The 26,117-nt window shown below is 37.7% G+C and overlaps 1 protein-coding gene across 1 annotated transcript in view; it reads left to right on the top strand.

Annotated features, from left to right (window-relative positions):
- MAP3K5 (mitogen-activated protein kinase kinase kinase 5) overlaps nucleotides 1-26,117 on the top strand; it is a 92,183-nt gene that overhangs the window by 32,368 nt on the left and 33,698 nt on the right. The window contains exons 3-11 of the mRNA XM_042810623.1: nucleotides 915-938; nucleotides 9,816-10,009; nucleotides 10,274-10,442; nucleotides 11,286-11,392; nucleotides 13,044-13,214; nucleotides 16,268-16,380; nucleotides 21,196-21,355; nucleotides 22,828-22,981; nucleotides 25,358-25,465. Coding sequence (XP_042666557.1) covers nucleotides 915-938; nucleotides 9,816-10,009; nucleotides 10,274-10,442; nucleotides 11,286-11,392; nucleotides 13,044-13,214; nucleotides 16,268-16,380; nucleotides 21,196-21,355; nucleotides 22,828-22,981; nucleotides 25,358-25,465 — 1,200 coding nt within the window. The remainder of the gene's footprint in view (nucleotides 1-914; nucleotides 939-9,815; nucleotides 10,010-10,273; nucleotides 10,443-11,285; nucleotides 11,393-13,043; nucleotides 13,215-16,267; nucleotides 16,381-21,195; nucleotides 21,356-22,827; nucleotides 22,982-25,357; nucleotides 25,466-26,117) is intronic.

The following is a 26,117-nucleotide window of genomic DNA, read 5'->3' as shown; positions in this document are numbered from 1 at the left end:
TGTGTGTGCACTGTTTTAATCTTGTATGTGAGAGTTGTGAATTGAAGAAAACAAAAGTAGTGATTATGGAAATGTAGGAAATACATAACTGCAGCACGTGATTTAACTAAGATATAAGGAAGTATAGGTCATCTCAGTTAGGGGAAAAGAAACTCATGGAAGTCTGAAACTTGCAACAGGAAAAGTATGAGGTGCCTTATTTGAGACTGCCTCTGTTTTTAGTGATATGACTTGTGAAGCTCTTCAGTGGTCACTGTGGCAGAAGTATAATGTAGCTAGTAAGTCTGGCAGTGGCAGAACTTCCTGAAAGCGAGGCCACTTCCCACAGGGGGTTTGCCTTCGGGCAGCTCCTGGAGTTGTAGCACCCAACTGCTGTGCAAGAACTGCCTCTTCCTATCCACCTGTGCTTTAATTCTCATTCTCTGAAACTTTGCATTTAAATTGGGGTTTGAATTGTATATTCTTTGCATCAGATTTATTTGAGAACATGAATTTCAGCCAACTTGAATGGTTGACTTTCAGTGCAAGATGGGAATATCTGAAACTTCCTAGAATTACTGCTTTTACTATTCTTCAGGTTTTTCTACTGGTAGCAAGATAGTATTTGTAAAGCTAAATATGTATGTATTAATAGCTGACTTTTGGACAGTCCCATTTCAGGACTGCATGTGCTCCTGCATGTATATACAGGATGTATGTATCTACTTAGTTCTGTAATATCTTCAATTACAGATTATCTCTCCTGGGACAATACTGATTTCCATTGGCTTGGCAGGCTAAGAAAACATGCATCAAACAGCTTCTTTCTGTCATTTGTCTGTATATTTTAAAGTTAGAAAGTCATACTGGTCAGATATATTTTCCAGTATTTGTTCAATGTTATCAATGTTTTTCTTTCTTTTTTCTTTTTCTAGGAAATTATTTGCCAGAAGAATAACGTAAGTATGATTTGTGTGCCAGCTGAATTCTAGGCATTCCAAACTTCTGTGGCATTTCATGTTGTTTATCATGTTCTCCATTTGAATCACTTAACACTTTCCTACTGTATTTTACAGAGTTCTGAAGCTGCTAGCAGCAAATCCATGTGTATCACCTTGTTGCTAGGTACCAGGCTCACTGCTTACCTTGCTTCCAACTATCACTGGTATTCTCCTTGCTGCCTTTACTTGTCTGTCATTTTTTTTTTTCCATACACTACTTTCATCTTTTATTTTGTCAGGTTTTTGTTTTTCTTTTTCTCTGTACAGTGTTCTTCAGGCTGCTGTTGGATTTGTTTGTTCTCTGTTTGTGCGGGTGTTGTTTTTTAAAGAAAAGAAATTATGGAAATGATTAAGGAAAATAAAACAAAAACAAAAAACAAAAAATCCACCCCCTATTGAAAAGGAACTGTTTGGAAACTGATGCTCATTTTAGAAACCTGTGCCTGAAGCTGTGAAGGTGTATGTATCAAGGAAGAGAAAGTGTGTGTGTCTATTTCTGTAAGCAAAGGTTGGGAGCCTGGTAGCCCTTGTGCAGTGCTGATCCCAGAATTTTCTATCTCTTTGGTTTCTGAGGTTGGCCTTGCAAATCTCCCTTCCCTTTTTCACTCTTACATTCAGCGTGGGCAGAGCTCTGGCTGTGAGCACTGGTTTCTCCATGTGGTTTGTTCAGGAGCAGCAGGACCAGTCACGTCAGAATGTATATTTGGTATGCTGAACTCTTGGCTTCACTTGGGAACGTACTGATAGCCATATATGTTAGGGTATCATTTTGTAGCAATTAGTTGGCTTTGTGCAGGTATCCTGAGGTGCTGTGCAGTTCCTGTATTTGTATAATTGTTTTTTTTATGGGCACATGATGTATCTAATTTTAGAAATTGGATGGGTTTTATTTCCCAGAGTGTTAAAACTGCCGCAGAAGCTGCAATATTCCTGAGTTTTATGTTGTTTTATTTAATATCACAGTTCATGGACTTGAGCACTGATTTCTATCTATACGAAGCAGGATTTTATTGAAATGGCAGCAGTTACTCACTATAGCTCATAGAATTTCTAAAGAAGGCTTTAAAATCCCATGCAAGCTTTGGCCCTAATGCTGTGTTTTAAATTACATAGTGTTTTTTGATTTAAAAAAATGGAAGCACAGAGCACATTCCATGGATGTCTGTGCATCTCTTAAGTGCATTTCAGTGATTCTCAGACTGTTGTAAATGATGTGTTAAGCTAAAAATCTCTTGCCTTTCTGCAATGAAAATGGGGTAGGCGATCAGTTAGGTCTTCACCCAGAAAGAAACAGACCAGTGAGGCCTTCCAGGGAGGCTTTTCTTCCTTCCTCATAAATGCGTGTATCACATACTTGTTTGTTTGACCCACAGTGGCAGAGATCTAGGTAAACGGTAATATAATGTCTGTGTGAGGAGTGGGGAAATGGCTCTGTTAGCAGGAAACCAGCAGGAGGTGGCTTGTGAAGGAGAATAAAGGGAGGATATTGTCTTGTCCTACTTTTGTGTGACAGCTTCTGAAGTTGCAGGAGTGGAATGATAACTTGGCCTTTATCTGTTTGAGAAAGAATTGTTCTGTTTAAATTCAGATAGGTGGCTGTGAAACTGCCATTTACCACTTTTAGAAATGCTTCAATATATGCCACAAGAAGTGTGGTCCTTGAGAATCTCAGATGTTTTCAAGCACACCCACATAACATGTTTTCTGAGAGGAAATGTTTTCCTAGTGATTAGAGCACAGAATTCAGTAAAAAAACTGGCTTAGCATCTCTGAAACTAATTGTTTTTCTTTTTTTTCCCCCTCAGTTTTTGGCATGATATGAGCCAAATTACCTGGAAATAGAATTTTCAAAATGTTGGTGTGTACCTAATCGCTGAATATAATTCCTGCTTCATGAAAATCATGTTTATTCATAAATCCACTGTCTTGCATAAATTGGTGTAACAAAGGGAGATACCCACTCTACATAAATAATTTCGTGATGCTGCAGATAGAGGGTAAAAAAAATGAAATTGGTGTAGGAATAAAACTGAATGTTAGACCTGCAGTTCTAGAAAATGTGCTTTAACAGCATGCAAATATCAGCCATAACAGCACAATAGTATCCCTGGCACCAGTGGATTAAAAGGCTTCAAAACAAATGTGTGTTTATCTATATATAGATCTGTCTTACTGAAATGGCTTGTTTGCTTTCCTGAATCCTAACTTCCTAAAAATGAGTGCAGAGAGGGGGAAAAAAAAATATCCATTACCAACTGTTTTGTCCTTTGTTCTACCTGGATTTTTGTGCTTCCAAGTTATGGTCAATACAGCATTGCATAGCTAGCATAAACTGCATTGAGCTTGGCAGGGCAGGGCAGGGAAAGATAACGTGGGCTCATTTCCTGTTACATGTGGTTTTATAGCTGGTTAGTTGAATCGTTTCCAAACGTTGCAATGATATCAGAAAACATATATTTTTACAGGGAGTGATACTTTGACAGAAGGCAGTTACTTTGATATTTGAAAGCTTAATTTTTTTTTTTTTTCTTGTTATCTGATTTTTGAGGTCAACCGAGCAGCAGAGGCATTCTAGAAATTGCTAGTAAAGAGTTTCGGTCATGAAGACAAGTTGGTATAAAGGTTACAGCTTGTGGCTGTGCTTTCCTTGGCTTTTTATTTGGTTTAGTTCTACCTGACTTGAGTCTTACTGACTTTGGAGCAAAGCTGCTGGTGGAGTAACAATAAATGGTGATTTATTGATGCAATTTTTTTTTCTTCAATTTAAGAATTTCAATTTTTGCTCAATCTGAGGATTTCAATAATGTACTGTAACGTAATGAAGTCTGCAGCTAACACAGTAACATCTTGACAGTGTACACCTTTCGAGTCCAGGCTCTGTGCTTACACCATGCTGGTATGATGCATTGCCTCGGGAGCTGCTGGGGGGCAGAGCCTCCCTGACAGCCGCTGTGATGATCAGAGCAGAGATGAGGGCTGAATGAGAACTGTTCAGGTAGGCAGCTGACTCACAGGTTTAGCAGTAAGGCACAGGGGTTAGTGCTGTACAGCCGAGAACTCTTATTAGTTTTTCTTGTCATTCACCAGATCCTAATTTGTAATTAGTAACTGCTTTCCACAGCCCATCCTAAGGATGGAGCTGCCTCCTGTTTCAGGCACAGCTTGGAGATCAGCTTGGTTGTGCTCCTTCAGAGCAAATGGTCCTAAACGAAGCGTGCCTGGGGCTTTACCAAGCTTCCAGCCTCCACACAGAGCATATATAGGTAACTGCGGATCTCATGCGGGTATGTGTAGCTCTTGGTTTGTTCCCCTCTAGCAATAGAGGGAAGTATTTCCAACACTCCTTTCCCCACTAGCAAATGATTTAGGGGCTGTTTTTTGTTTTGTTTGTTTTTTATTCAAGTGTATAGAAATGTGAAACAATAACCACTAAGGATATTTTGTTGCCAGTAACTGCTGAAGTATTTATTGTTGTCTGTGGTACATCACTGTCCTTTTGCTCTTTTTTTTTTTTTTTTTTTTTTTTTTTCCAAGCTTTGCGTTCATTGATATATTTGGTGCATATTTTCCTTGGAAAAATTTAGCTTTTTATTTTTCCTCCTTCGTTAATGTTTTGTGAGGATGTATAAAATGTATGCTGAATTTTAACAAGCGTTTAGGATGTGGCATGGCTGCAGAAGGCTGTTATTGCTAGGCATGAAAAGAAAGTGGGAATTGTTTGAAAGATCAGACCCAGTTTCTGTGTTTTAATTAATTTGAGGTGTGAGGGCTACTTTTATTCCTTTTCCAATCAATAGCAAGGCTGTCGTTCATTTGAATGGGATTTGAAATAAGCCCAGACTGAGCCTGTATTCATTAAAACACCAGCACATGTTGATTTACTGTATGTTTGGGGATGGAGGGAATAGGTTTAATAACTTGTTCTGGGATTTTGCCATCTGTTACATGCAACACCGTGAGCAGTTATAGAATTACCTTTAGTAAAAATCTCATGAAAGCAATTGGAATAGGAAGAGATTGATATTCCTCAGATGAACTGGTAGGAAAAAATGAGGAAAAGCTGATCTTAATTAGAGGAGAGTCATCAGGAAGAACAGCTCCTGTTATGACAGATATTGCTTATTTTTATTGCCACCACTAATTTGATTAAAAGAAAAAAAAATTACACTGGATGCTGACCTGAAGAGTAGGGAACTAGGTGTAATTCTGTCGTGTTCTCTCATGTGTAAGTAAATTATCACGATTTTGGTTTTCAGGGGTTTGGTCTTCTCTGGTGCTTCTTGTCCTTGAAGGCATTTTTCTTCTGCTTGTGGACTTTTGACTGCTCAGTGATTCCAACAGAGTCTTGGGGATGAGAGGAGTAGGCGCTATCAACTTCAGGTTTTACAGAGTTTCTCCCTGCTTTTGAAGTAAAATTCAAGATCTGGGAATTATTTGAGCAGGACTCGGATATTATTTTGTAAAGCATTGCTCTGGCTTAATCTGTGCAACTTTCAGAGGAAAGCCTTCTTTTCCACATGAGATATCTTTGTCAGGGAGAGAATGGTGTTCACCTTACTGCACAAAGTCCTTTCTAATTAGCCGTGGTGTCTCTTAATTAACTTTTCCAAAATACTATGCCTTACAGAAGCAATGGTCTTACTTTAAAGAGGGTTGTTGGAAGAAGGGCTTGCATGTGTTCTTGTTGCAATTATCGAAATATAACTGTGTGCTGTGTTTTTATTATCCCTCTTAAAAACAAATAAATGAAACATGAATTTATTTTCCTTAGCAGAGGAAGGGTATCAGGAAAGAAGGGAGTGCTTAATGTTCCACTGACCAGTGAATCTAGCCAAGAATAACTTATTCTCAAATTCTGTAATGGTAGAGCCATTAATATAAACTTATGGCTGTATCTAAACTGGAAACGCATGCAGCCTGGAATTTTTTGATTTGCCACAGCAAGTTAGAAAGGGACACTAGGAAAATACATAGTAATTAAAACATTCATAAAAATGGATTACAGATTTAGTCATTTGCTGATAAATATCTGTGCATGCATAACTGACTCCGAGCTACTTTGACTGGTTTGGTGATGCGGGTTGTGATGTGGATGTGATTTCAGAAGGTGGCCTGATGTTGCCAGGTGCTGAGTGTGCTGGCTCAAAGCCTTCAGAGGGTGTGCTTGTGTCTCCTGGATATAACTAGCTCAAGTGATGTGAGAGTTTGGGCCTGGTTTGCCTCATCTCATGTCCTGAGGTATTCTCCTGCATCAGGATGAACCCCCTTACTCTGTGCACATTGCTTGTCTGTCACAGCTCTGATACTCAGAAACTGTTTGAATCTGCAGCTCAGGTCACTTCTAGTGACTCTGTAGCATTAGTGTGATGTGAGCTTTTGAACTGTAAATAACGATGGGTTCATAAACTAAGGAGGCTAGGAAGTGAAACTTTCAGTAACTGTTGTTGATTGGGCTGGGAGAAGCATCTCTTCCCACCTGCTTTTGAGGCCTTTATTTGCTGCTTGCAATTATGACTTCGGTTATATCAACACCCTTTTAAAAATGCAATTGTGTTTAAGGTGTGTTACTCCTTCAAAAATTGCCTGTTTTTCTTGAATGGCTTGGTGCTGCTGCTTCTGTTGTATATAATAAAGTGAGTCAGAGTAGTGGATCAAAGGAAAATGCCACTTCTCCCTTGTGTGTTCAGCAGCTTAAAATATGGATTAAGGTTAATTATTAGACTTAAGAAAGAATATCAGAGTTTGTGAAAGAAGAGTTGGGATCGAGTGTTACAGGACACATTTTAATAGAATAAGAGAAAAATGTTCAAGCAGAACAATGGGCAGTGAATAAGTCAAAATCAGAAGCAATGTGTGAGCAGATAGGAGGAGTGTGTTAGAAAAACCACCTGGCTTAAGTTAGTGTAGCCTGTATTTTGACAGAGATCCCTGCCCAAATACAGCCAGGATCTGGTTCTTTGTAGCTGGAATTTGTGGCAGTGGCAAAACTTATTTTCTCCATAGTGGGAGACTCTGGACTTTGTGAGAGCAAGACTGTTGTTGTTTGTTTGCTTGTTTGTCTTTTAAGTAAAAACATCTTCCTTCCCCACACACCTTTGATAAATAATACATCTTAGTTGTTTTCTCTTCCCTTGTGTCACCTGAGCTGCTATATCTTTGCCTTTTTCAGGTTCATCTGATAAAAACCTAGAGTACTTTTTCACTTGGAAAGTGAAAATAACGTCACTATTTCTTGTATTTCTTCACTGCGTGTGGCATTTTGGCTTTTTCTTTATGCCTTCCCCAAAGAAAAGAAAACCTAAGAACTTGTTTGTTTGGTTTTTTTTCCCCTCCTGTACCCTCTTGCTGTATCTGCCTGTCTGATGAATTTCAGACAGATTTGAGATGTTTCAGAGAAGAAGGACTCATCAGAAAATGTAGCTATCTTGGTTACATTAACATCCACAGTAATGCCCTAGCTGAGGGAAAGGCCAGTGTGTTCTCACCTCGCCTTAAAACTTTGGTGAGAGTCTGCTTTCAGTTACCAGAGAAATCTGGGGACACTGAGGAGAGCTGTGAGCTTTGTTCTACTTTCTTCAGTTTCCTTCTTATGTGATTCTTCTGCCTTTTACTGTTAAGCTCTTCCCTTGATCTTTCGGTATTCTGTTTCTGAAGGCTACTGGGTTTGTGTGTCTGGAATAGCAGGTTCTATAATGTAGAACGTAGCCAGGGTCGGATTTTATGATGGTGTTTTTTTTTTCTTTTTTTGCCTTAAGTATGAAGCAAAATGCACATAAATTAGCTTCTGCTGGCTCTCTCATTCCACTGAAATATATGCCCTATTCCTAGAGAAGGTGCATGCAGAGAGCTCTGAAGAAAGAGCAGCTTTTGTACTTGTGGGATTATTTACAGAGACTCCATTACTATCTCCGTAGGTGGCCTGACCATTATGCCAGAATAAACTTTGGGTTCTGTGGATTTCAAAAGCTAGAAACATCCTTTTTCAGAGCTGATTTTTCTCTAAGATCTATGCCAGAGGTCTGAGAAGCCTTCCTGCAAGCCGTCTTGAATTTATTCTTAATGCGCTGAATAAACATTAGGAAGTAAAATATTTGCCCTAGGATATCTGTAGCTACTTCACCCTTTCTCTTGGCTCTGATTTCCCAGCCTTTTCCCTTTATTAAAAACAAAAAACAAACAAAAAACAAAAACAAAACAAAACAAAAAACCCACCATCCTCCTGTGCTTAATAGGGGCTCCTGTGCCAGTCACTGCCCACCCTTATCCTGAAACTGCTGAAACCAGTTCCAGCAAATTTATTATTTCCTCTCTGCGTTTGACTGCAAGGCTTATTAGGCTTTACCAGGGTCAAAGGTTTGTCTGTTCACTCTTAAGAGTGTGTGCTAACCTTACAGGCTGCCATATTCTTGAGCAGAACTGTTCATTCACTTCTCTATCATAAAAGCAAGCAGTTTGATTTCTAGCATTGCACTCCCTTAATTCCCTGTTAAAAATATTGCCATTATACCCTTCCCAGTTCTCAGGTTGTTTTTTTTTTTTTTTTTTTTTTTTTTTGAGTTGCTACATTCCATACACAGCAAACTGTGCCCTAGCTTTTCAGCTGTAATAATTCGCAGGTGCTGGGGAGGAAAACCAAACTCATCCTTGCACAAGTCTGTGTGTGCAATAATCCCTTACCAGCTTCTGGGTTAGTTGAACAAAATGGGCCTTGTGTAATTTAATTTCACAATTTGTCTGTTTCCCTCAGAAGTGGGATGGGATTGCTTCTGTACTGAGATCTCATGCTTTAATACTGTAATATGCATAATTTAAATATATATATATGTTTATTGCTATGCATTTTGCTCCCAATCTCAAGTACACATTTATTGACATAACTATACGTATGCGCTTATACAGTCTAGAATTCCTCAGTGCTTTTATCTTTTTAAAATCTAATTATGCATGCTAAAATGCTGTTTTATGCACATGGTTGAATTAATGCTTTTGAAAAGAATGCAATCAGTGCTGTTTCAGTGCAGGAGGCCCTGCTTGACAATGGAGTCTCTGAGGTGATTTCCTCATTGCTGTATTGACTTCTGGCAGAGCAGAAGCTGACCGGAAAGTAGTTAATCTTAGAAATAATTTAGAGGCACCAAAATGTAGAACTGCTTCCTTAGGGCTTTTCTTGCTGGGCTGCATGCCACTTCAGTAGTGGAGCGTGAGTTTAAAATCAAATGGCAGCACATCTCCTGACTTCTGGTGGTATGCTGTTTTATAGCTAAAATCTTTCAGAACCGCAAATGTTCAGCAAGTTCTCTGGGCATAAATCTGTACTCAAATACCACAGGCACCAGGCGTCTTGCCTCCCTGTTTCCTGGAAGATAAATGATTTATTTTTTCTTTGCAGAGTATCTGTCAGATTGATATATGTAAATCAATACAGTTTGACAATTCTAAGACATTCCGTAAGTGACTACTCTGAAATATGTATGATTTTAAGCTCCTACTTAGAATTGCTGCGTAGCGGGGAATTTCATTTGTCTTTGTTTTGCTGAACCATTTGAGTCATTTTGTGATTCATATTGGATTCATAGTGGATTCATTTTTCTCACTATTTTCCTGTTGTGATGCCATTGATTTATGTTACTGTTTTTAACATTTGTGATACATGTTCCAGATGTATATCATGTACAAGATGAAAATTGAATGTATGTAATTGTAGGCTCCATATTTAAAGTCTTTGTCCCTTTTGCCTTCAGCAGGTACAATTTAACCCATTATTTATACAGTTTTTCTAGGTTTAGGCTTGCCAAACCGTAATTGCCCTTACTATTGTGCCTTGTTTTCTTACAGATGTGCACTGGTAACTACATCTTTGTTCCTTACATGATAACTCCACATAACAAGGTGTACTGCTGCGATAGTAGCTTTATGAAGGGACTAACAGAACTGATGCAGCCAAGTTTTGAATCACTTCTTGGGCCTATTTGCTTACCTCTGGTAGATCGATTTATCCAACTCTTGAAGGTGGCACAGGCCAGCTCGGGGTGAGTTGATGTTTTGTACCCCTTTGTATATTGTATTTTTCTGCTGACAATACAAATGTCAGATCTCTTGCTTTCAGAGTGAGCGATGTTTCTGTTGAGACAAATTGATAATGAATTAATGAATAATTTAGCTTGACCAACTCTCTGCACTAATGCTGCTCTATGCTAAATGTTTGGCAAAGGTATTGCGAGAGTGTTGCAGGGCCATAAAAACAAATGCAAGGATCTTTCACAAAGTGCTAACGTGAAGTTGTTCCTCTCCAGCCAGTATTTCCGGGAATCCATCCTTAATGACATTAGGAAGGCCCGTACCCTCTACACTGGCAAAGAGCTTGCAGCAGAGCTGGCGAGAATTCGGCAGCGAGTGGATAATATTGAGGTCTTGTCTGCTGACATTGTAATCAACTTGCTGCTGTCCTACAGAGACATACAGGTATGTATCCTCTGCTCAGAGATAATCTAAAAATGTGATAAAGTTAATTCTCAATGGAATTGTAGTGCATTTTGCACACCTTTTCTAAGAAGCTGTAGAAATAATGTGCACTGGTAAAAAATTGGTTGCAGTATCTTCACTGATGCTCTTTACTTTTAGTTGTATTGTTCAGCATGCCTTTACATAGCTGAAAATACATTATAACAGCACCTAAAAAATATGTAACATACATGAGGTCTCCATGTCAGCACTGCTACGTGACAAGTAGCCTGTAGCGTGCCCTACTTAAAGGCCGTCTTAGTGTTCTGCTATTGATATGTTTGTGTTCTGACTATGAGCTTTATCACCATGTGTGTGACATTTCTCTTGGCAACACAACATGTTTGTATGCATTGCAGCTTCTCTGAATGGTACTAGTAATTGCTTGCTTTATTATACATAGTTTCAGTTGTTGCTTCTTAAGCATTTTTAATTTTTGTTTGCATCTCATGCTTACCTTGAAGAGTTTTGGAATACTTTGTTGTAGATGCAATTAGCATTGTAATTTCTATCTGATATGAACTCTGATACATGTTCAGCCCTGAAGCTAACTGATATTATGAAATGTGGAATGGGAAATTTCTCTATGTATATTTAAGCAGTACAGGAATCCAAATTGTGTAAAGTGTTCTGTTTATTCGCATCTCTGAGTGCCAAGCCATTTATAGTTTCAGAGTGAGGAATGTGAGATCCATGTAACTTACATCCCAGTATGAAATGCCAGCTCCTTAGTTCAAAGAAGAGTTTGTATATGCATACTTCAGTACAGCTGCTTAAAACTTCATTGTTCCTTTCTTTTGGAAGGATTACGATTCCATTGTGAAGCTGGTGAAGACTTTAGAAAAACTGCCTACTTTTGACTTGGCTTCCCATCACCATGTGAGGTTACATTATGCGTTTGCACTGAACAGGTAAGACTGTACCTTTCCTACTGATGTCAAGTAGTAAATCAGTACCACAAACTCAATGCATGGCTGATAATCACGGTTAAGGGTTCCTACTGGAATCTTTGTATACAGGTCTAGGGTTCTCACTGAAGCAGTTCTGGGGACTCTTGACCTTCTTGATGAGTCTAAGCTTCCTTCTCCTTTCATACTGTCAAATTGCTTTCCTCTTCCTTCAATCTGATTTTATTTATTTATTTTGTCCTTCCATAGATCTGTGCCAGCATTTGAGTTTTTCATTTCAGTGTCTGAATCTGTAAAAGTAAAATACACTTTTAACATCGTTGTTGCATGACAGCATTGCGGCATTTGTGCTGAGTTAGACATCCACTCGTTCAAGTCTGAGTTCTCCTGTTGTCAAGAGACACTTCATGTCAAGAGACATCAAGTGATAATCAGAAGATTTTACAATGTTATAGTACGCGTATTTTTAAGTTCTCTGATAACATGTGCAATGTGGCACATGCAGCTACATGCACTACTTCTTTGAGTTAGATGGGAGCCGTGCCCTGGTGCTTTTTTTGTTTGTTTATATTGTGATTTTTCCCAAAAATCTGAAACACTGGCAATAAGGAAGGGCATTAAAGAGGGAATTTTCCAGTGGGAATTGCAGATGTTTTCTAATCCCTTAGTGTTACCACAGTGAAGATTGGCTGTTTTGATGTTTAGAGAAGCAGACCAAGTGTCAGCAGGCATTGAAATTCTCATATATACATATGTTGCTCTGAAAGTAATGCCTCCTATTTTTTTCTATGGAAATGACAACAAATACAAAGAGCTCAATAACAATGTTTGATAGAGCAAATTCTCAGCTATGAAACAGTATTTTTCCAAATGATCACCACCATGAGCTATGCATTTTCACTGTGATGGTCAAGAGCCTGCATGCCATGCTTGTGAAAATCTGCACCAGTAGAGGTGACTGTCACCACTGCTGAAACACACCACCCACCACCTCACTGTGCGCATATCCACTGTTTGGTTTCCATCAATGTTCAGCAAGTGTCACTAAATGTCAGTGGGTGCCACTGTTTCTGCATGAAGGAAGGTGCATCAACACTCCTTTGCTTCATACGTACTTCCAAATCAGATACCATTCTGTCAGACTGTCCCTCTGCTGCCATCTGTCACACAGCGACAGCATGTAACAGAATGCTGGAGAGAAGGTTCAGCCTCTACTGCCATACCACCAACAACCGTGTCAGACATCGTGAGCCAACATGAGACAAAATAGGAGACATTGCTTTTAAGGCAGCCTTTGTATCTTTGCATTTTATGAATAAATATCTTATGATCTCCCAAAGGATTGCTCTCGAAGCTACTCTTACTGCTGTTACTGCTTTGCTCTAGGTGATCATGAGAGAGATAACATGTTTGGGGGCTTTTATGAAGAAGGTTTTTTGGTAGTGATGTTTTTTAATCTTTGTTTTAAACATGTTTATAAAATGATTCATTGCGTCTAGGAGCATATTCAACATATAATTACAGACTAATGCATAAATATATCTTTATTTAAAATCATATGTATAATCTTTTAAATAACTATATATTCAGATGGGTTGTGAAAAGGTATTCCTTGTTAACTATTTTTTTTTATTGGAATATTTATTTTTAATAGACGAAATCTGCCTGGGGACAGACAGAAAGCTCTAGAAATTATGATTCCTTTAGTAGAACAAGAAGATCAAGTAGCTTCAGATATGTACTGCCTGGTTGGTCGCATTTACAAGGACATGTTTTTGGAATCTGGATTCATAGATACAGAAAGCAGAGACAAAGGGACCTTCTGGTGAGTAATGTTTTCCTGGTCTATGTCTTTTTCTTAGCTTTAGAAAGCGTTCCTTAAATGAGAACACACTTCAACTGTTTTTCATTCCAAATATTTTGTGTTCTTAATGGTTACGCAATGTCTTCTAATCTGGGCCTTCCTTACTTGTTAAGAATGACAGATTCACGGTGTCCATACATCTGCTTCCATAAAGCTCTTCAGGTGCCTCAGAGTTGAGGTACCTTCATCACAGCTTATCTTTCTCCTCTCTCTCAAATGTGAATTCTCTTGTTTCCTGCGTTTCTTTTAAGAATCTGGGCCAGGCATTATTATTCAGGCTTGAATCAATAGGTGTACTTGCATCTTGGTAGGTATTTACCAGCTATGCTTAAAGGTGCTGAAGTATGACTGTGCTGATGCTTAGAAATTTTTGTCTTCTTTTGGCTTCCTTGCTGACAAGGAATGTAAACTCATGCTGGGAAAAGATTTATCACCCCATCATCTCCATATAACGTATACATATTACAGTGGATTGCAGTACAGATTCTTACGGTACTTGCCTCCAAAATTATTAAAAAAAAAAGTCCTTTGTCTCTTGTCTGTCAGGCCTTCAATTTCCAAGGGAAATATACTTGAAATGCCAACATTAGGTACTTTTGTCAGGGTGAGCTGCTTTTTTCCATTCCAGTTCAGGAAGAGAATATAGATAAATATTTGTTCTGCATATCCTCCACATTGAATCCTTGTTCTGCTTTTGAGCTCATCAGCTACCTGTTGAAGTAAATGCTTGATTCTCCTTCTCGTTTCACGTTTTTTCAGTAACCTTCAGATTAGAATTGTCTTTAAAATATATAATTATTCACCATCTATAGTCTTAGAATACATAATACATATAGTCTTAGAATACACAATTTTTAATTCTTGGTTATGCTTTACAGTTTTGTAATGCTTACTGGCCTCTTAAAATATGTTGAAATAGCAGGAATACAGCATGTTATTTTCCCCCCTCCCTTCCCTTCCCACTTCATAATTTTGATTAAAGAATTTCTCTAAGACAAAGCTCCTGTGAAACTTTTAAAATTGTTGTAGAATAATATTTTGTTTAATGTTAGCTGATACAAAAATCAAACTGTAGTCTTTATACGGTCCTAGGCATCACCATGGACAAAACAAATTAAATGAACTTATGTCTGTGATATGTACTGTGATTGCTTTTTCCTCATTTGTACTGCTTTAAGAACAGATAAACTTTGAGATTTTCAAACACGATTAGGTGAGTTTATATGTTTATTAGGCGTAATTACTTACTAGGATGTTTCACACAGCTGTTTTAACATGCTTTTAATAAATGCATCTATCAGTCATGTTGCTCATCTACTTGATGAGATGCAATGATTGCAGTCATAACAGCTTGGAGAAGGAGAACAAATGCAGCTTTTGCCGTGGGTAGGGCACTGACAGGGCAGCCCCTAAATAATCCTTGAAGTCTCTGGCCAGTTAGACCAGAGTAAGACAATCTGGAATTTGACTGGAACCTGTTCCAGGGGAATCAGTTGCTTTTAGTTTGTACTTTATGTTGGATATTGATTTGAATTCTAGTGTCAGTCATATGACAGGCTTGATATGGCTGAAAGATTGAGCCATAACCTAGTTGCTGGCCTTTGGCTGGGAGCAAAGCTGCTACCAGTGCTGCACGCTGGCCTCAGTGGGGGTGGAAGAAGGTGTGTGCAGGAACAGTGCCTCCACAATGGCATTAGTTTATGTTGAGATAAAGGTTATTATCTCTGTCTTAGAGAAATGAGGTTGCAGGAGAAATGTAGTGAATTGCATAAGATAAGAATTTAGCAGCAGAACTGAAGTGTTAGTTTTGCAACAGCTAATGACGTTAGGGTACTTTGGGCTATTTAAAAAAAAAAAAAAGGCAGGAAGTGTGATTTTTCTGACAACTGAGAAGTGGAATAAAAAGCATCTGTGATGAAAATATGAGACAAGAAATGAAAGTCTAATTCTTAACTGTCACTTTCTTGTTGCGTACTGACAATGTAAATCAGATTCACCAATGCTATCAAGTCATCTTTCAAATCCTTTTACTGCTACCTATCTTATTCAGTATCTGTATTGCAACATTTTCCCAAACATCAGCTTTCAATTTCTTGATTTTTTTTCTTGTGCATGCTGCAAAAATTATGTCAAGGAGAATGCTACTTGTCAATTGAAGCTTAAAGAAGCCAAATACTGAATGTAATGAAAGAAATAAGCTCTCTGATCCTATAAAATAATTTCTCAGTCCCCTAGGGAAAGGAATGTAGCCTTTTTTTTGTTGCCTACCTGTGGCGCTTTGTTTTCAACTCAATGCGTTGTTTTTTGAGGGCTGTTCACCAATTACTTCTGCAAGTGTAACTATCTTGTATGCTTCAGTTCATCTCTGCCTCCTTTGCCTCTATGCTTAACACCATTGACAGCATGTGTGTTCCCACCTTTTCTTTCTCACTGGAGAAGTTTATTTGATTTATAAAATTCTGAAGTTCTGTATTCGTCACTGAACTAGAGAAATTTAGGTATTCGTGCCAGAAGTGAGGCATTTGTATCATTTGCTTCTGTGTTTATGTATTTTGTTATGCCTGTATGTCACTGGAGCAGATCCATGATCTAAAGTCAGCGTTAGTGAAAATCTATATATTTAAGAGGAAATTAAAGAGTCCATTAATAAATATAACAATAAATATAACTGTGAAACAGGTCTTTTAAAAGCTGGTAATGCTCTTTTCTTCTATCTCAATGGAAAAACCGTAAATCCAATAAGATACTAACTTTGCTGGAGTGGACAACCAGGGCCTGTACTTGGGTGAAGGGAAAGGAAAAGGAAAGAGGATGCATATATAATTAACTAACTCTTCAGTAAGTAACTCACTCCTAAAAATAGCCAAAAAGCATGTGCAGAAAACAGTATTTTTGTTTCCATGGATTCTTACTATGTAAACAGAAGATAAACACCTACAGAACCTAAAAGTATAATTATATCCCTACTAGATTGCATTATTTAGAAAGCAAACTTGTATGTTTGTTTTCTCTAGGTTCAAGAAGGCGTTTGAGTCAGAGCCAACACTGCATTCGGGAATCAGTTATGCAGTGCTTCTTCTGGCAGCTGGACATTGCTTTGATACTTCTTTTGAGCTTCGGAAAGTTGGTAATTACAGCTTGCAAATTCACAGTGAACTTGCTTTCTAGTGAAAGTATGACACCATTCACTGTCACAAGGGGAGGAAGAAAATCTGATAGTTGCATATAAATGCTTTGATAGTGAGTATGTGAACATCTAAGTTAGTGTTCCTAGCCATCACTGATCCCACCTGGCTGACAGTGAGCACTGTTGTGATGATCTGATTCCAGGATGAAGGTCTTAATGGGTTACCAGAGCTTAGTGAAAACTGGCAGCCCTTCTTTGCTGTGATGTCTTTTTTGTGAGCCGGAAGGAAGGAATGCCAGAAAGGGGGGTTTGGATCTGGCTAGCTTTCTTGAAAAAAATGGAAATAAAAATCAAGCAAGCAAACAGAAAATACCTATGGATCACTAGGAAATATGGGCAAAAAAACCTCTCCTTAGAGTGGTCAAAATGCACGTAGCTTGAGATTGGGATGGGTTAAGAGAAGAATGAGCCACACTTCTCTTCAGATGCTGTTTTTGAGGGTTTTTTAAAGCTTTGTATTAAGTGGTCCGCTTTGTGATTTGATTTGTGGTTTTGCTGTATTTGAAGAGAAGGCAAAGCCAAAATTAGCCAGGATCCCATTCAGGGAAGCCACAAAAGGAAGATGACTGAATGCTGTAATAGTTGCTAACGTATACTTTGTAACTGGCATTTTTCTCCACAGGTTTGTGTAATTCTTGATGTACTGCAAATCCTTTTTTTTTTCTTTTTTCTTTTTTTTCCCCTCTTGGTCTCCTGAGGAGAAAGAAGCATTGTTCTTTACTGCAAAGAATATATTTAATGAGCCTCTGCACTAGTTTAGAAGTAAGGTGTGTGGAGTATCTCTGCAAGTAATTTTCAGGGTGAAGAATTATTTTTTTTGAGCTTGAAGCTCAGAGATGATTACCTTCATGTGGATAATAGAAGTGGAATTGAAATTTTCTGGGATTAAGGAAGGTGATTATTTAGATATGATAGGCTTTGTAGGGTTGCCCCCAGCTACTGTGTTTGCCTTTATGTGTGGACAAAGTTTGTCTTTTTGGGTTGGATGGAATGCTTTCATCTTCTACGCTGAAATTTTAATTCTTGTGGCAGCATAGGTGGTAAAAAACAAAAAACAAAAATACCCAACCAATCAAACAAACAAAAAACTCAAAAACATGTGCACACACATCTTGCTTCCTGTGTGGCTTTTGGATAATATTCATTCAGCTGACATAGTTTTAAATTAGGGATAGTTTAGTGAATCTGAGCTATATTTTCTGTGTAGTTTAAATTGAATCCTCCAATTCTAAAGAAACTTCAATTGCACGCAAGCTGTGGCCGACTGGATTTGGGTGAACTGATAATAGTGATGAAATCTGAAAATTATTTGTAGTGATCAGATGTTTGGCATCTTCTTGTGAGTTTGTGCAGTGATTGCTGTACTGCTTGTGCGGAGAATGGTACAAAAATTAAAGTTCCTTCCTACTTAAGGTTCCATCCATGGATGATGAGTTACTTGGGGGAGTAATATCTAGTAGCTGTGTTTGGTTGAAGGGTAGTGATTTATTTAGTTTTGGATGTTTTTTTGTTTGTTTGTTTGTTGTTTTGTTTTTGTGGGTTTTGTTTTTTTTTTTTTTTTTTTAAGATGAGAGAAAGGAACTTTTGTTTTCTTTAGAAGCTGTTGGTGTGGCAATCTTTCTTATGTAAATATTTATATGGGGAAGGCAATCAACTCTTTGAAAGGGTTGATATGTGTAGGATGAGGGGAAATGATTTTAAGTTGAGGGAGGGGAGATTTAAGTCAGACATCAGGGGGAAATTCTTTACCCAGAGAGTGGTGAGGTGCTGGAACAGGCTGCCCAGAGAGGTTGTGGATGCCCCGTCCTTGGAGGTATTCAAAGCCAGGTTGGATGGGGCCCTGGGCAGCCTGGTTTAGCATTAAATGTGGAGGTTGGTGGCCCTGCATGTGGCAGGGGGGTTGGAGATTCATGATCCTTGAGGTCCCTTCCAACCCCGGCCATTCTGTGATTCTGTGATTTGTTGTCTGTTGAGATTCATTTAAAGACAGTGCCTGCTGTGGTCATAGAGTTGTTGAGTTGGATGAGACCTTAAATATCTGCCTCCAGTTTATCTACCATGGGTAGAGACACTTTCCCCTAGGCCTCCTTCCTCTCTCATAGTAAAGTATTTATTCCTTATGTCTAATCTAAATTTACCTTCTTTTAGTTCAAAATTGTTACTCCTTGTCCTGTCATTACACCTAGTGATAAAGAGTCCCTCTCCGTTTGATCCCCTCGTAGTCTACCTTTAGATAGTGGAAGGGATCTACTAGCATCTATTTTGTTATAAGAAATATTGTTAAAATACTTTGAAAGATTATTTCAAACACAGTTATAATATAGGCCTTATGCACTGGACAATGGTAATTGGTGATAAAACTGTGGTTCATGTTAATATGATAAGGTTTGTCAGCTGACTTGAACTGTGCTAGATTCTGAGGACAAATCAGTATTTCCTTTATCTTGGACTGATGTTAATGATTTTGACCAAAAATTAGGGAAATCAGAGGTTGCAAGGAAACATATTTTTTTCTTGTCCCAAAGGTCTTTTATGCTTATGTCATTCTTTCGATGTCACCTTTTTGTATTTATCTGTGTATAAGACCTAACAGCACTTAGATTTGCTTAGTAGTGCTTGGCTGTAGTAGTCCTGTAGTGTTATTACAACGCATAGATGTTAGAGAAAGTCTGTTTCCTGGTGGGCGATAAGGAGAGAGGTGAAGCTGGCTGAATTTCAGTCCAGGTTGTATGAAAATAATATTGGTATGTTAGGAAAAGCAAAGGAAAGATACAGTCCTTAACAGCACTTCAGAGGGTGCATGAAGCTGTAATTAGAAGATGCATATCTGATTACATTGGGAATAAAGTAATAACTCCAGTAACCAAAGAGAGTTTTTACCCATTTGCATCAGATCAAAATTTGCTTTCTGAGAGTTCCTGCCTATGCTTGTCAGAATAATAGTTCACATGAAATGATCAAGTGAAGCATTAATCAAGTACTCGTATTTTCTTTACAGTATTGTTTTAACTGTACAAAATCACAGAACTTTGAGACCAAAACATAAACACAGTGCTTTGCATTGGCAATAATGATCTCTGCAAGCTGTGCAACTCCAGTACACAAGAGATCCAATAATACAAATTGTTCTGTCAATATTTGAGCAAGGAAAGCAGTTTATTTATAAAGCTTTCAAAGTAATCTTTAACTGGTAATATCTTGTTATTGAATATTATTTTCTTTCCAGCTGTGGGTGTATTCCTGGCATTAATGACCGTTCTGACAGTAATTTTCCTTTCTTTTTCTGTATTTATGCCCATTTCTTTTTAAGGCAAAATGTTTTTGATAAAATGTTCTGGATCTTAGATGATGCTTCGTTGTTTTTGTAAATGCCAGATTTATTGCAAACAAAGAGAATGTCTTGTCTTCACCTGGTTGTTCTAATAGTTTCTAAAAAATTTTAAGGATAATGAGATCAAAATAAGCTAGAGAAATAATAAAAGGAGGCTGCAATCTTAAAATTGCATATATTCTCTTCAAGAATAAATAAACTTTTCTCTAAGAAGCAGACAGCTAATGCTTTTACTTATATTTAAGTGTCCGTTTATTCTGTATGTTACTCCAGCATGACAACTTGTTAGCAAGAGCACAAAGTGAAATACAGATATGAAACAGACTATAGAGCACTTGGATTTTATGTGTAAAACTATATCCATTTTTTATCTAGTGTTTAGAACACAGAAATGTAAGCAACACGACAAAACAGTATGGATTTTGTTGACTGAAATTTAGCTAGTATCTGTTTTGATAAGATTTATTGCTGCATTCAGAATGAAATTCAGTCTGCTAGCTATTTAACGAAGGTTAAGGAAAAAAAGGAGAAAAATCAACAGTTCCATTGAAATTTCATGTGAATAGTAAGCTTTGATATGACAGAAGGTGATATGGGAGGGAAACTGCCATAGTGGAGTAGTATGGGGAAAGTGAACAGAAGGTTACTGTGGTGATAAGGCATGTCCTGTAGGCTGGAAAATATTTCATTTGCAGGGGCGTTAGCTATAAATATGCCATAGTTGCAGTAGTTGTTTTGAACTAAAATTCACCCTGAAGGCCACGGGGAGACTTGTAGTTTTCAGAAAACTTAGCAAGTCAAAATGAGGCCTGAGGCTTTCCATAGTCTTGAGTTGCTGAGGGGCTTACGAATATTAATAGATGTCTTTCATTGGGGTAGGACTTGCGGCAAATTAATGAACATCACTGCTGGAAGAAGGCCAGTGGATCATCAGTTCCTTCTGCATGGGACCTTGTCTATAAAGGTAAGTCTGGGGCTTGGGGCTTGTAAGTCTCAAAAAAAAAAAAAAAAAAAAAAAAAAAAAAAAAAAACAAAAAAAAAAAAAAAACATAATAGGTGCCTTATTCAGCATCTGTTAAGTTTTTACAGCTATGTTGTGTAGCCTAAGGCCCCAATGTACCTTTACAGATGAGGTCCATGCAAGAACGTAGGTAATGTGACTGTGGCCTTGTCCTGACAGCGATGTCTTAAAGTTCCTTTCTTGAGAGGTCTTTAGGAAGAGGGGGAGGGGAAAAAAAGTCTGCTACGACCTAGGGCATATGGAAGTCATTTAACATTAACTGGTAAGTATAATTTCCATCTTATTTCATTGAAATGGAAAGGATAAAGTAACTTAAGCAATGAATAGATTTCAAAGCAGGGAAATAATGTATTTTAAAATGACATAGATATGTTCCTGTGACCTATTATTCTTTCTACTACAGGGGTAAAGATCAGCAGCCTGCTTGGTAAAAAGGGGAGCTTGGAGAAGCTGCAGAGCTATTGGGAAGTGGGATCTTTCTTGGCAGCCAGTATGTTGGCTAATGACCACATAAGAGTGATCCAGGCTTCAGAAAAGCTATTTAAGCTAAAGGCACCAGCATGGTAAGGTGATAAGAAAGATGGTGTATAGTAATGTCTTTTAAAACGCTGTATCTTGCTAACAGATTTTGCTAGTCTGTGTGTTGCTTCATTGTACTTCTACCTTGATGGAGGTATCTTCCCCTTCTGCCTTTATTAATGGATATATATATTATTATATTTTTTGCTGGGCTGAGAAGAGCAGATTTACCATTGACCCTCTTCTGAAGGTAAGGGGGGAGAGAAGTTGCTTATAGGCACTGTGCTTCTTCAGTTATTTGAAGTGGTAGGAGCATGTGGGTTTAGTCATAACTGCCCGAGTGTTCCTAGGAGTGCAATCAGCTTGGCTAGAGGAGCACAGATACACCTTGGAATACTGTGATAGTTATTGCGTGTGCCAACTATTTTATGAACTTGAATATAAATGAGCAATCTGTACAAGTTTCATCTGGTTGCGATTGAGAAGAATGCAGATTAAACTCCATTTAATGGAAGGGTTGTAAGTCTAGAGTTAGATTCAACATGTTCTTCTTCACATGCAGACAGGAAGTAGGGACCAGTTGTCCACTCATCAAGGTCTAGGTCCTTTTGGCAAAGGAGATCCGAGACTCCTTTCTGACTTAAGTTGTCACTCTGCCAATCAAGGCTGCCTTTTTTTTTTTTTTTTTTTTTTTTGTCTTTTTTATGAAGAAACTGAAGTCTGTCTCCAAAAGCTGGTCAGAAGTGAATGTAGGTGTGCTAAAATATGGAAATGCTGAACTTACATATTGAGATAGCATATGAAACTGTTGAAATGGACAACATTGTTTTTTCTTAACAATTTTCTTATAAAAGCTGTTTACAATGTATTTATATGCAATGCTTTTTTTTTTTTAAACTGTGTACATGAGGAGCTGGATAGCATTCTGTGGGAGTCTCCTGGTAGTTTGCTTGAGTTTATGAATGCCTGTTTGTTGGGATTTTATGTACCCAGTGCTTTGGGGTTTAAGTCTGCAGATTAAACTCTGAAAATACAGCATGCTTGTTTGTGCTTCAGGAGTGATTTCTCCTGTGAGCAATTCTTCTCAGCCTGCTATTCAGCAGCAGAGCCTTCTGGTACAAGGTAGATACAGTATTTCGTGCAGAATATCCATTCAACCAAAGAGGGAGAGTTGGGCAATGTATAGCTATACAACTACTCTCAAAATGCCCTCTGAGTTAGCATTATTTCTTTTTGCATATAGCTAGACTATAAACAAAGATATTTCAGGAAGCTTTCATGGTTTAGAATAGCAGGCAGCATATGTGATCAGGCATATATGCAGGAAGGATTGTCCCAGATCTCAGACTGATAACGTAGCTGCAACATTTCCAGCAAAAAATGAGGAATTGCTGTTGTTGAAAGCAAGCTGGAGAACCAGAATCTTATTGACTGCCTTAGCATTGCAGTGGTGGGTGCTTCAGTTGGAATTAAAGATACAGACATTATTATTTACTTACTGTATTATTGATCACAGGTACCTGAAGTCTATTGTAGAGACTATTTTGATATATCAGCATTTTAAAAAACTGAATCCTGAACAACATACAGCCAAACAGGAACTCGTGGACTTCTGGATGGACTTCCTTGTTGAAGCCACAAAGACAGATGTGTCTGTAGTTAGATTTCCAGTAAGTGTTTTCTTGTTGGTTTGTTTTTAATTGTGACATGTAGGAAATGAAGACAAAACACTGCTTGTTTGTAGGTTCCCAGACAAAAAAACTGCTTGTCCAGAAGAAATGCATTTGGCCTGCATACTAAACTAGTTTTAATTGATTTCACATGGCTACAATGGAATTGCACAATTTGTTCCAATAACATACTGTAAAAAAGTCAGAATATTATTTTATTATTTAATGCTTGCTACCAATGTTCTAAAGCAGAATTCTGCAGTGTATTCCATGTAATACTATATTATGTTATGTTCTGAAGAAAAGACACTTAATTTCAGTCTCTCTGACTCAACAGACTTTTTACACAGCCTGCTGCCTATTAAGCATGTGTTCTGTTAGAGCTTAGAAATCAGACCAAACAGCAATAAATCTTTTTTTTTATTATTCAGCTGTTAATATATTTCAACAACAGTGCAATAAACTTATGTATACTTTTATGGTTTCTTTCATGAATACTTTGCTGAAAGATTTTTATGACATACCCTGGTGTACTAAAATGTGCTGTTCTTTGTCGCCTCTGTATATTAGTGATACATATTAGTGATATATGTAGGAGAAATAATGTATTGGGTATTCCTTTTAGCTAACCATTGGCAAATACATCTTTTTGTTTTAGGTGGTAGTCACTATCGACCCCCCAGTACTTCAAGGGCATACTTGTTTTGTGCAGTTCTTCTGACATCAGGCTGTAAATGGGATAATAAACAATAAAGGAGATGGTAGTGTTGAACAGCAACAGACTGAGGCAGGAAATTGTAGTGGTGTTGCAGACAGACACATGTGATTCTCCTAATAAAAGGATTTTGTTTGTGCCTATTTGAAAGCAAAATCACGTGGTGCGACAAGTCAACAAAATGAAGCATAGTTACATCTTTACGCTTACAAATAACATCGATAACAAGCTTTTTGTAGAAATTCAGAGCTTGAACTTAAGGACTTCTCTAGTAATTGGTAGTTGCTGAACTATCACTTGGTCTCCTAGCTGCTGGCCTCAGAGTCGTGATCCTCTTTGCAGCAATTAGAGGAAGAAATGATGCAGCTTATGGGTAGCTTTGGGATAACTGAGGATAAGATACCAGTTCATGAAATGGTCTAAACCAGATTTTAACAACTGTAAGTGACTGAAGATGCAGGGTGATGCATTTGGTCACCCAGTTAACTGCCATGGTACTTTTCAGACTACAGCCTTGCACTTCTGTCATGTGTCCATGCGCTCACTGACTCAGTAGGAGTTGCTGTGACTAAGATTTGACTGATTAGTCTTTCCTAGACTTTCTGCTCTAGCTGTTTGATTTTATGGGCTTTCTTTTTAAAACATAGATGTAGACCAGGCTTTACTTTCTAAAGCAATTCTTTAAACTCCAAAAAGTAGTTTGGTGAAAGGTAGGTTTTTTTTCTTGAATTAATAGCAATGTTTCCCATTCTTCAGAATGAGAAGATCTTCTATGGAGGCACTAAAGATTGGACATTTTAGACATCAGATTTTTTTAACCACTGAAAATCCAAAATAAAGACATAAGAAGCTTTAATGAGAAATCGTACTTCTTCAAATAGCTGAGCTTTGTTGGCTTTTAAATAGTGTAGACCTGGAAGTAGTTCTGGCAGAACGTTATTGGAGTAGCAAGTTGGCTTCATCTACTCAGTAGCTATATTCAGACCAAATCTTACTGCATTGCATCCCATCACTTTTACATGAAGATTCTAGGTTTTTCTTTGTTTGTGTTTGTACCAGGAAACTTTCTGTAAACTTTAACTGTCTGCTTTTTGTAGCAGTGCATGTTGCTTTTGAGAAAAAATCATTTAATCTGGCTGCTGTGGTTCACGGTGTTCTGAATCAAAAGCAGGTCATTCTAATTCTAGGTTGATCTGTTTTTCTGTTTTAGCCAAATGCACTTTTGTAAAAAATAATTAAGTTACACCCTGAATCCTGTCTATGTTGGATGTGGACATTCTCAAACGGCATTGTAAAAGGAAGACTTGTGATAGAAGGATTTCAAATGTGATAGGTGTCAGAGAAATCGTTTGGAATTTAAGATATATACAATTGAGTGACATGTAACTCAAAAAAAGAAAATTGATGTTTTCTTTATCTTAAGTTACTGTGAGCCACAGTAAACTAGCTTAGTACCTAAAACTTTTATTGTTCATCCTGTTTACTTTATTTTTTTTCCTGCTATGATATGGCTACAGATAAAGTTTTAACAGATTTTAGTACAGATTTCCTAAGTTTTACTTATTGGGTAATTATTTACTTATTTACTTATTTTTATTTATATTATATTTATTACTTCATTTTTACTAACTCTTAAGATTTTTATTTTTTTTTTCTACAAGGTTTTAATATTGGAGCCAACCAAAATCTATCAGCCCTCATATCTCTCCATCAACAGTGAAGCTGAGGAGAAGACTGTATCTATCTGGCACGTGCTGCCCGATGACAAGGTACTATGATGTTTCTGTAGTTGTAACTTCTTTCCCAATTTAAAAGTGCATGGCTTATAAGTCATGTAACATGCAAGCAGTTGTATCTAATGTCAAATTCTGTGAAGAAGAGGGTATGTTTTTAGCATATCTGAAGATGCTTTGCCCACACATTGTCATGTGTTTTTTGTTTTAAACAGATCATTCTTAATTTTTTCTTTAGAATTTGTCCTGTTCCTTAATGGATCTTCTGCATCCACCATGTTTAAAAACAACATGCAGCTTCTTCCAGGTTGTTTTTAATATGAACAAGTCTGTTGCTTGAGACTTTGTAAATAACGTGCATAGTCCGAATGATGTCACGTAATATGTATGTACACAAAGCTTTCTTCTTCCCGTACTCACAGCATTGCTTGTCTGCTGTGGTAAATACTCTTCTAATATGAAAGCACTGGAGACTGGTGTGCCCTTAAATGGCAGTGAAATAAATGAAGAGGCAAAGAATCTTTTTGGCATAGGGACAGATAGATGCTCAGGAGGTACTGCAAATGGAAAAGCTGAGAAGAATTTAAGTTGAGATGTGAGAAAGCCTTACATATTTGGAAAGAAGTTTAGAAATTCCAGAGACGCAAGAGGAGAGGAAAGCATTGAATGGTTATCACCATTCATGGGA

This window comes from Centrocercus urophasianus, unplaced genomic scaffold (genome assembly GCF_019232065.1).
Source record: "Centrocercus urophasianus isolate 14NV4802_14NV808 unplaced genomic scaffold, USGS_Curo_1.0 seq_10, whole genome shotgun sequence".
NCBI classification, from domain to species: domain Eukaryota; kingdom Metazoa; phylum Chordata; class Aves; order Galliformes; family Phasianidae; genus Centrocercus; species Centrocercus urophasianus.
This window is presented reverse-complemented; position numbering and strand designations above follow the sequence as displayed.